At 38.6% G+C, this 11911-nt stretch overlaps 1 protein-coding gene across 1 annotated transcript; it reads left to right on the plus strand.

Moving 5' to 3' along the window:
- Window positions 1-240: 240 nt before the first annotated feature.
- Window positions 241-11433, plus strand: LOC144646954 (uncharacterized). The gene is made up of 9 exons (XM_078506677.1): window positions 241-394; window positions 1505-1640; window positions 1765-1782; window positions 2631-2765; window positions 5035-5100; window positions 6196-6330; window positions 7268-8017; window positions 9145-9765; window positions 11012-11433. The coding sequence occupies exons 1-9, from the start codon at window positions 359-361 to the stop codon at window positions 11194-11196; spliced, it is 2082 nt and encodes a 693-aa protein (XP_078362803.1). The 5' UTR covers window positions 241-358; the 3' UTR covers window positions 11197-11433.
- The last annotated feature ends 478 nt before the right edge of the window (window positions 11434-11911 follow it).

Below are 11911 nucleotides of genomic sequence, written 5' to 3' on the forward strand. Positions count from 1 at the left end.
AAGTTGTTATGAATTGAAACTAAAATTAAGGCTCCCGGACCAGAAAGAATTGAAGGTTAAATATGTTTATCTATTTTTCAGATATGGTATTTTCATGCTGGGTGCACATACCGTTGTCCTGAATATAACATCTGTTCTACGGGTCCACTATAAGTCATTACATATGTCCGTTTTTTCTCACAGTGGATCACGTGAAATTATTAAAGCGCGTGATCATGTATTTATCTATTTATTTATTTCCTTAGCCGGCAAAATGGTGCCAGATGTCTCTAGATCGGCTTCCATAGCAGGCTGCTATATAAGCCTGATATAACTTTTGAAGTATTGGCATTTCACGCCAGCTTCGTAGAGGAAACTGATGTCGGAAAGCCTACAGCCGCCTAGGGTTTCACAGGTAAGGAGTATGTTATGTTTTACAATAAAACTTTCGGTTTATGAAATAACTTAGCTGCAACTGAGCACAATCAGTTAATGTCATAACTGCACAATATTACTGCAATTCATGTATAGAAAGTAAACTTGAGACTTGAGGAGTGGAAGGTTATTAGAGGTTATTTATTTTAAAACAACGAAGAATCGTTGAACGCAATTCTAACAGACTACTAATCCTCGAAAGAAAATAATGAAAGTAATCAATGTTTTACCTAACGCCCCAATACAAATTATTTCTTATTTTAGGGTAAGATTGCCTCGTCACTGATCTTGAAAACACCAAAAGTGTGTTGCTTTTATATTTGTAACTGACTCGAGAAAGGAAAACAAGAACATCAAACTTAACTCGTGATATTGGTCTTTTCAGCTTGTTTTGCACGAATTTGACTCAGTGGTGTAAACGTCTGTGAATATACGGTTCATTGTCTATTGAGCAAAAAATGTCGAACAATGTTGAACCAAGTACGAAACACTTTGATTAAGAGCTGCTGAAAATTAAGATTTGTATATTTTCGTCTAGTAATACAAATGCGTTGGATAGAAATGGAGTATTTGCACCATGAGGTGTTTGCATTTAAATGAATGAAAGAACAACGCAAATAGGATGAGGTTGTAGCTAAGAATTTCATAGTAGCTTTAAATATTTTCGTCTCAAAATTTTTCGAAAAAATAAAAAGTTACCAGACGTCTCGATCTCTACAACTGTTTTTCGTGTTAAAAACGGTTTATGCCGACTTTATTCCAGCGATTGCTATCTCTTTGTTGTGCTTCATGTTCTTTAATAATCTTCTTCATTCTTAATGGAGGACAATGTACGTATAATATAAGTATAAGTACCTAAAAAAAGTACAAGTACCTCACGGCGTTAGCATTAAAATACATGAAAGAACAACGCATGTTAGATGAGGTTATAGCTTAAAACTTTTATAGTAGCTTTAAATATTTTCTCTCGAAATTCATCGGAAAAGAATAGCCAGACCTCCCAATTTCTAATGAGGTTATTCGTTTTACAAAACGGTTTGTTTGCTTAATTAATTTCAAAGATGTTCTTCACTCTTTTCTTTCTCAACAGAGTACAATGTACGTGTTTTTTGTTGTCTTTTTCCTCGTCGCATCCCAAGTGACATGTGATGTTGTCTCATGGAGTTCCTTTCCAGAGCTTCCTGACGAAATCACCTTGGACAAAAACCAAGTAGAAAAACGCCAACGTAAGTATTTCTTTTTCAGATGGAGTTCTGTACTTGTGTGATTTCACTCATCTTTCCGCAATTCTTATTACCATTCGCTAAATAATTTTGAAACTAATGTATATTTAATGTTTTTTCGTTTTAGTTCCACCTGATCCACGGGGTGAGTTTTATAATCGCTTTTTGTTTTTGTGTGATGATGTTGACTCGCTGTTGCTAAACATTTTTTTTAACGGGGAAGCCTCCGAGGTCTCAACCCTCCGAGGTCTCTCAACGTATTTACTCGCGCGGCGTTTTTTAAATATTTAGCGTTTTTGATGCGGCTTTCATTCAAGGGCGGCGTTTATTTCAAAATCATATTTCTTAAATCACTGACAACAATTACGGTAAATCATTTGTAAATATTATATAAAGCAGAAACATGCCTAAAGTTCCAATGTCTCTTTTTTTGCTGAGATTGTGCAAGGATGGCGTAGATTACCGAGTTGTACCGTAGTTGGTTTTTGCTGTTGTTTTTTTTCTTATTATCCTGGAATAAACGCTGCATTCTTCCAACTGGGTGCGGCGTTTATTCGAGGGGGCGTTTATTGGTAGTTTTGCTTCCATCTGCGCGCGTTTAATCGAGAGCGGCGTTTAGTCGAGTGAATACGGTATACCCGTTTCGACAGAAAAAAAAATAACCTTTTCGTATTAGCTTCGATAGGAAAATGGCATCCCTGTCAAAAATGACATTACCCTTTTGTTTACTCCAACTTATGCATGTGAAGTTCCGATCCATTTATATACCTACAACCCGATAAAGGTAACCCTTTCGGGAGGAGCCTGCCAGTACAGTCTGCTATAAGGAGTCTTATAGCTCCCTCTGTGGATCTCTATACTGTGCTTAAGATCATTATCAGATACCTCTTGTTTATATTGTCCGTCAGATTAGAATCACTGATTGTCCTTCTCTCTTATCAAATTAAAAAGCTATTTTTATTTATTGCGGTACTGTTTATATTTACTCCTCAGTATGTACCCCAGAAGAGCTGGACGAATCTCTCAGTTGTGCTGGTTATCAGGCGTTTGGTTGGTGTAATATCAACGACGTGGTAATATTAGCTTTCATGAGGCAAAACTGTAACCTTACCTGTGGAATCTGTCAACGTAAGTTTAAAACAAAATTTAGAATATCGACACTCGAAAGGTTTGGTAGACGCACGCGCGCTCCTAACCTGCGAAATTTATAATTTATCGCATGGTTTTGCGTGGTGACCTGACCCAGAATTTTCCATACAAGCAAAGTTAAGAATTACCTCGAATTGACGAATTTATGAAAATTTACGATAAAAGTTATGGTAAAAGCTCTCCCGAGGATTTCGTTCTAAAGGCACATCAAAATTATTTTGCATTGATTAAATAGCCGAGCATGTTTATGTAATAATTCTGGAAAAAAAAAATGAAGAATTATGTCAAAAGCCCCTAAATGGTTTCCATGGCAAAAAAAAATTCATGGAAATAAGTCGACATATCGATAAATAAACTGCGGTTTAGCATCTCAGGGTACATACTCTTTTTAAAAATTAAAAAAAAGCTCATGGGGAAGGCATCTTCCTCTCACCCCCTTCTCCTTTGTTCGCCTGAGAAGAAGATGTTGATATACTGTACTTTGTTATTATAATACGAGTTAAACAACAAAGATCCGTTGGAATCGGAGGAAGACTTAGAGATGGTGCTTTCAAGTTTTCAAGATTGTTCATCATTTTGTGGATGATGATAAATTTTATAAGTGAAGGATGTATCGAGATGTAATTCTTACAGTGCATATTCACCAAATTACTTTTTAGTCAAAGAGCTAGACCCTGATATTGTTTGGATCAACCCGCACGACAGAAAAAGGTCTAACACCGGATTCTTCTAAAAGAATGACTGCTTTGTACGACTAGGTACTATGTAGATACAAATTATGGTGACGCTAAATGAATAGTCTTGTTTGACCAAATATGGATTTTAGCAAAGAAACAAGGCTTGACAAGTATTCGACTTGTAAATTTCACCTCATTCATCAATATCCCGGCTCCTTCTTCGTGTAGAAGCACAGAACACGTCACAACAGAATACTGCATCGCAAACCTTTTGTTTTTATTATATTCCTCGTTCTTTTGTCCTTTTGTTCTCTATTGTTATAGGTGAACTGTGTCTTTTACACGAAGTAAGAGCCAATATCCCCCAAAACACCGAAGGTGTCGAGTAAGGCTGTAGTTAGAATTTGAGTGATCCCATAGTCCTAAACCATGTCACGTTACCGTTTTACGTTAAAAATCTATCTTTCGATTCCTCCTAACACTCTACTTACGGATCTATTGCTGGTTTTCACTGTACATCACGCAATCAAAAAATAAATTCGAAACCATTCAACTGCAGAAGCTATGAATTTAAATATTAAAGACGATAAATAGATAAACAATTTCTCCAAGTTTCAGGTCTGTGCGGTGTACCGTTCGCGAGTTATTTGCCGAACCTTTCTCACGCAAATATATAAAGCTTAGTATGGAGATGCCATAACTGTGTCCTTCCGAGGGACACAAATATGGCCGCCGTGATGTCGGAGAAACCATCTGGAGCTCAATTCTGTTTACAACAGCGGCAATCTTTGGCTCATGAGCTAGTAAAGTTTCATATAAACACCACTTATTATATCTGAAATGTTCATTCTGCTGAAAATTGAAAGGAAAGGCCTTTTTTCAAACAAAACAGCTTTGTCACGGCACTCAGCTTGATGTCACATACGACGGAGAACTCAAATATTCAAAATGGTCTGTTTAAAAAACGAATGACACTATCGATCTGGAAATGTGCAAAAAGATATATTTTTAGTTTATCTTACGTCTAATGACAACGAAAATTTAGTAGGCCTAGTGAATTTTGAATTTCAGAATTTTATGACGTAACATGAAAACCAAGAATTGATTCGTTAGTCTTAAAAAACAACAGCTAAAGGGGTCTCATTCTGTCATATTATTCGTAAAAATTCCATTCGGGTACACGAAGGCCGGGAAGAAATTGCGAAAAAAGCGCGAGTTTGTGTTTCATCCTTGGTCAGGATGAAAACAAAGCTGGAACTAAAACGGACCTAAAACGTATTTAATCTTTGAAAAAAGACAAACATTTGAAGAGGTGATCATGTGAAAATAAGATTTAAAAGAACAACTGAATAAGAGTTGTACCAAATAAAGAGGTAAAAGTAAGAAATTAGTTTAATTTGGTATCCTGCTTTATAAAAAAAACGTGTATTTTATTGAACCTCGCTCTATTCTACTGCACACTTAATATGGTTAATCGTGCACATAAGGGCTTGAATGTGTAACATGAGCGTTAACCATCCTTAATTAACCAAAATGTGCTTTTCAAATAACCTTTTTTCATTTCTTTTTAGGACCACCGACTACGCCACCCCCGACGACCACGCCACCCCCGACAACTACGCCACCCCCTCCACCAGGTGAGATTTTAAATGGTGTATGTAATTTACCAAGGGATTCTTGATAGTAGCAGGCAAGTCAGAACTTTCAAGAAAACGACGCAACTTTTAAGTTTAAAAGACTTGTCAGACAGAAACTTCTGTCATCTTCAGTTAGTTAGTATACAAAGCATTGGAAGTTGCATTTATAACAATTAGACAAAGATGCTAGTATTAATTATGATAAACAGTGACAACAGAATGAACATAAAACGTGACAATGAGAGAATTATCAGGATAATTTTAGATTTACACAGTATAATTGTTGATTCAAGGAGGGATGATCTCTTTGATTATGAAAAGCCTCTTTTTCTTGAGTTGGAAACTGGTAGAGGCGTGATCTAAAATATGGAAACAATCTAACGAACACAAATGTATGTAATAAAGTAACAAATTTTGTTTCTTCACCCCTATAGTTCTAAATTAGTACTACAAAATATATTTTACAATTTCCAAAATTTCGCCTTCAAAGGAAGCAGTTATTTCAGTTTCTGTATTTTCTGTCAACATTACATGTCTATGGCATATAACTGTACCTGCTAAAATTTTCTATCACCACCGGCCTAGTTCAAATTTAAGTTTCTTCATTTGTTAAGTTTTATTTATTTCAGCTTTTGAACTGCAATTTAAAAGCTTTATTAAACTAACTATCCGTCTAAGAGAGTGCAGAATTCATTTAAGGAGAATTTGTGAATATCGCTTAATTTCACACTTTTTCTGTGTTTTGGAAGAACCACCCTTCTTGTCTATCTCTATGTCTAAAACAAGGTCAAAATTACCTTTTTTGTTGGAATTTAAGTTGCATTATTATATAACTGCCTTCAACATCAATAAAATCTTTTATAATTTGAAGTTACTGTTAAAAAGAATGCTTTCACCAGCTTGAGTGCTAGAGAAGATGTTGCAAACGCTTTTATAGCCCCATTTCGTGAATCGCAAGCGCGATAGTGTTCTGTAGGTGAATAGGCTTAAGCGAACAACCTAATAGAACAACCAATTCAAGTGATATAAAAGAAAATTTTCATTAAACAAATAAAAAACTATTTACTTATTGTGGTACATATATTTACTTCCCAGTATGCACCCCACAAGAGCTGGACGAATCTCTCAGTTGTCCTGGTTATAAAGCATTTGGTTGGTGTGATATCAACGACGTGGTAATATTAGCTTTCATGAGGGCAAACTGTAACCTTACCTGTGGAATCTGTCAACGTACGTTTAAATAAAAATTAAAACATCGAAACGCCACTAAGCGGCGAAATCAGTAGTTAATCGCATAGTTCTGTATGAAGGCCTGACCCAGAATTTTTCATACAAGCAACGTTTGGCATTTACTTTGGTATTTACTTTGGCATTAATTTATATAAAAGTTGTAAGGTGATGAAAAGTAATCTTGTTCCCAGAGATCTGGAAAAGAGATTAAATAATCCTTCTAAGCTAAGGTACGATATACCAGAATTATTTTGAATTGAGAAGAGGTTAATTGTCAAAAAAGCAGTTATTATTAACCCTCAAAACGGTTTAAGCCGTGACGTAGTACCTTTCATGAGGGCGTTTACTTAGCAGTAATAAGGGTGTCAAATATAAGGTATATTCAAGCTATTTTGGTCATTTTTTAAGCGCAGGGGAATATTTTGTGGATACTGATTTTTAAAGCGGACATTTTGGGTAATGTTCAAGGCCAACATAGTAAAGTTACAAATATTGACTTATATTTGACAAAACTTACTAAAAACAAAGAGGGTTGAAACAAAGAAATAGTCGACAACTAAGAATTCAGCTTACCACCAAACGGTGGACTCTTGAAAGGTGTTAAATTCTCGACTTATATCAGCTAGCCAGGAAATGACGAGACCTGTTGCGTGCTGCACCCGCCACAGTCTCTGTGTCTTCTCGGCCTTGCTTATGTATAAACAAGGACAATCGTTTCTAAAAATAACGAAATGTAATTAGACAGAAAATTAAAATACCTTGTTAAACAACAATAGGACAATCGGTATTAATTGAGGAATTAAAAGTGGTCCTATTCTTTCTACAGGTAACCACAGGAAAAATATTTCTTGCGTAACCATTTTATACTTGCACGTATTGTTGCTTGCAGTTGCTTGATTACGTTTAATATTTACAGTGCTTTGTTTTGCATATTTAGCCCCAACAACTTTGGCCCCAACGACTTCTCCCCCATCAACTATGGCTCCATCAACTGCACCCCCATCAACTATGGCTCCTTCAACTGAGCCCCCAACGACGATGGCCCCATCAACTGAGCCCCCAACGACTATGGCTCCATCGACTGCACCCCCAACGACTATGGCCCCATCAACGGAGCCTCCAACGACTATGGCCCCATCAACTGAGCCCCCGACAACTATGGCCCCATCAACTGAGCCCCCAACGACTATGGCCCCATCAACGGAGCCACCAACGACTATGGCTCCATCGACTGCACCCCCAACGACTATGGCCCCATCGACTGCACCCCCAACGACTATGGCCCCATCAACTGAGCCCCCAACGACTATGGCCCCATCAACGCAGCCCCCAACGACTATGGCCCCATCAACGCAGCCCCCAACGACTATGGCCCCGTCAACTGAGCCCCCAACGACTATGGCCCCATCGACTGCACCCCAAACGACTATGGCCCCATCAACTGAGCCACCAACGACTATGGCCCCATCAACTGAGCCCCCGACAACTATGGCCCCATCAACTGAGCCACCAACGACTATGGCTCCATCAACTGAGCCCCCAACGACTATGGCCCCATCGACTGCACCCCCAACGACTATGGCCCCATCAACTGAGCCCCCAACGACTATGGCCCCATCAACGCAGCCCCCAACGACTATGGCCTCATCGACTGCACCCCCGACGACTATGGTCCCGACGACTCCAGGTAAGGCAATGGTCCCTGTGTACTTTAAAGGTCCATAGTCAAACCGGGTCATTAAAGTTTAGACCAAGTTCGAGTCTAGTGGCCCATATGGCCGGCACTTAACTAGGAGTATTTCAACTCCTACCCTCCAGCGCTGAATTCGTCTTTACCCATATTTATACCCCTGGGTAGAGAGAAGTACCATGAAAGTTAAGTGTCTTGCGTAAGAGTACAACCTTGAACCTGGACCTCTTGATCTGGAGTTTAGCGCTCTTATCAATAAGTCACCACGCCTCCCACCTTCGCCATTTCATGAGGTTTATCGTCTTGGGAGCGTATTTGGCGAAATGATTATGCAAATCATACAATTTCTGGTGGTTGTGTGATTGTCAGCCGACTAATCGTGCATATCTTGAAATGATTCCGTTGCAAATATTTAATGTTTGTTCCGATTCCTGCAGCTCAGTCAAAAACTTGAATGGCAAGGCAGAGATCATACTTGCACAAGCCTAAAGGCAAGCAATTATAAAGAAATTTGTAAATATCATGAGTAGTGAAATTTTTTATTTCCTTTAACCATCAAATGATTACTCTTTTGTTATAAGACTGAACGCGCGTGCATCAGTGAGTGCAGGTTAAAAATAAATGTTAAATTTACCGGCTCTCAGCCAATCGTAATGCAGATATTTGCTCTGTCAAACAATAAGATCAGTGATTACATACATTGGATAACTCTATAATTTCAAAAGTATTGTAATTCGATGCTAATCCAAATGGCCTAGCAGCGTATATGCTTCATGCCCTGACTTCAGCCGTTCATAATTGTCTGTACATGCATGCGCATTACGGTATAGTGAAAAAAAGCGGTCTGCTGAATAAGAAATCATTGGAAGGCTTGAAAGCAGAAAATTTTCAATGAAAAGTCAAATCCAACCACTCGGAGGTAATATGCGTCCCGTGTCGAGAGGAAGATTTGTGCGAAACAAACAAGTGAAAAGACTTTTCCTGATTTGGCGCATTACTTGTCTTCCTACAAATTTAAGGATTTACCTTCAAATTTATTCAAATATCATAAAAATGTTCATGAAATTAAGCAGTATTTACAATGTTGACATCAATTAAAAAATATTTTAACTATTACTTTGCAGCAGTCGTAAATTTAACAAATATAACCTTGCTGGTATTTTCTGGCGTTCTTGATCCATGGGTGCAGGTAGATTTGTCCGTCTTCAATGTGTCAGACTATGAGTCAATGCAAGCAAATGGTATCCCTCCAGTCTGCATACCTGCAAAGCTTGGATACAAAGGATTCTTAGTGGATATCGCTGGAAGTGAGCGACTGTTTGTAGGTACAGATCCCGAACGTATCCGACTGCAACGGCTCTTGCTTGAGACAATACCAAATGAGTTGATAACAAACGAGGTACGCCAGAGTGTTTCGAATGAAACCGGTACTGTAGCGCCCCAATGCCCGACGAGGAGACGTAAACGTCTTGCACCTCCGTTTGAAACATTCTTGTGGAATGACGTTCTTAAACAAAGGCGTAACAACAACTGCTACAACTATGCCAATATTCAGATCACGAATACGTATGCACAGCCTGGCAAAGGGAGTGGACCAAAATTTGACATGCTGAATGGAGTCTCGGTGCGTGATGCTGCAATACGTGATGGTTTGCTGCTTCTGGTCCCCCAACCTAGTGCCTTGGACCCTGTCCCCGGAGCTCCTGCTGGAACACGGCACCTGGTGGCGCTCTTCATCTGGCCAGGTTAGTATAGTCTTGCAATCGATCAAATGCAGTCCCACTATGATAATTGCATCCTGCAGCAGCGATTATGTATAAAGCTTCATCAGTACAATGAGGAACTTGACCAAGAAATTAACGGCCAGGATAGGGTTCTGGGCCCGGTTGCATAAAACAACTTTAAGATTAAGTGGGATTTTGTGTAATTGGTCCCTGTGTTCCTAAGGATTTTTTCGCACCAGCATTTTAACAGCATGAAAAACATAACTTTAGTGTGGCGTAAAGCTCAAGTAAGGCTGCCGTAAATTTGGAATTTAATCAGCTTCACGCTAACTTTACATTTTTTTAAAGCTGACCTTTATGCCAGCATTACACTCAAGTTTAAAGGCAGGGTAATGGGACTTCTTTACACAAACTTTACATCACATTTACACGTGGCAGCGTAAAGATTGGTTTAACCACCTTTAATAACATTTAATTGATAGTGTACAGTTTGATAACAAACTTTAAATCAGATTTAACTACCGTTAAACTCACGTAAATCCCAATTTTCATGCTGTGATGTGTTTCCCATAGTCTTCACCCACCATCAGCTGATTTATCCATAATAGTGCACAAGAAGACCTTTAGGTAAACCGGGAGTGGTTGCAAAATATCCCACTTAAATGCAAGATGCATTTTGCAACCGGACCCTAGTACAAATGTCGGCAGCTACCGTGCAGCTAAAACTAAGGTCGTTTTGCCAATAGCCCACATTCGATACATATATGTTATTTGCCGGCCGAGATGTCCGTATTGGGAAAAGCTGTACCCAAGGTCTTGGGTACTTAGTCTTTTGAAGAAATTTGAGGCCTTTCATTCCACTGCTTTTTGTCCTTTCAAATTTACAACGGTTTTTTTCATTGCTATTATACACATAGTACAATTAATTTCATTTGTTAATGAGTTGATTTGCCAGCTGAAATTTTGGCCGTTTTCATTATAAGGGTTTGAGTTTATTACATCCAAACAATTTCTGCCACTTGTTCTGTATCTCTTTAGAAAAACACACGCACACAAAGGCAAACTGTAAACGAATTGAAGTTGAACTTTTAAAAGACGGAGGGTGCTCATTTTTATTTTTAGGCCTAAAAAGAGAATTTATTAGAAAGGTAAATGGCGTTTGGCGTATAGAGGAATCACAATATTATGACAATATTTTAGGAAGAAAAACAACATGTGGTATATTTCTCAATACTTGCTCTTTTAACTCTTTTCCCCTCTTCTTCAGGTAATGATTACCACTGGTACCGTTTGGATCAAGGCGGACTGTGGTCTCACAAACCTGGACAAACCCGCGCCATACAACGCGATGAGGCGGGAATTAACATCGTTGATCCAAGAACGGCTAATACAGGAAATTATCAATTTGTTGTTTTTATGACGAGTGATGTCAATACTGGTACGATTGAATGAATAGTTCCCCATCACAAACAGCTCTATAATCTGCAACGGGGAACCTAATACTATAATCTGTCAGTGTATCAAACTTGAGAAAACCGCAACAACAATAAATTTGGTTGCAAAGGCTTATCGAGGGAAGTATGTTAGGTGGTGGGATGAAATAATTAAAAAATCAACGAAGGAAAAGGGAGCTAATTGCTCTGTAACGCAAATATATATAATGAATTAATAAAAAACCTCTTACACAAACTTGTCAGATTTTTGTGGTTAGTAAGAGGGAGGTGTGAAAGCCAAGATGGCCGATGGACGCGTTGTACGAGCTGCGTAAAATTTCGCCCGGGGAAGCCCAGAAAGGCTTCGACATTCAAAAAAAAAGCGCCGCCGAAAACTGAAATAACTAAAGCCTAATATGGAAAATACCGTATGCGTTATCCTGACCTTTTGATGTCGAAACGGCAGGTTCGCTCGCTGAGTTGTGTAGAAGACCCGACTCCGAAGAGAAGACTAAGACTAAAAAGCCAAGAAAAACCTGAGATGACTTCGAGCAAGGATTCCGAAGACCAAGCCTCTTTGAGGATGATTATGGACAAGCTAACCTCTTTGGAATCAAGAATGGAAGACAACTTTTCACAAATGCACTCTCAAATGTCCGAACTAAGATGCGAATTCAAAGAACAAATTGACGGTGTCAAAATCAATATCAAAGAGATCGAAAAATCCCTCGAGC

This window comes from Oculina patagonica, chromosome 3 (genome assembly GCF_052425735.1).
Source record: "Oculina patagonica isolate OP01 chromosome 3, crgOcupat, whole genome shotgun sequence".
Lineage (NCBI taxonomy): Eukaryota > Metazoa > Cnidaria > Anthozoa > Scleractinia > Oculinidae > Oculina > Oculina patagonica.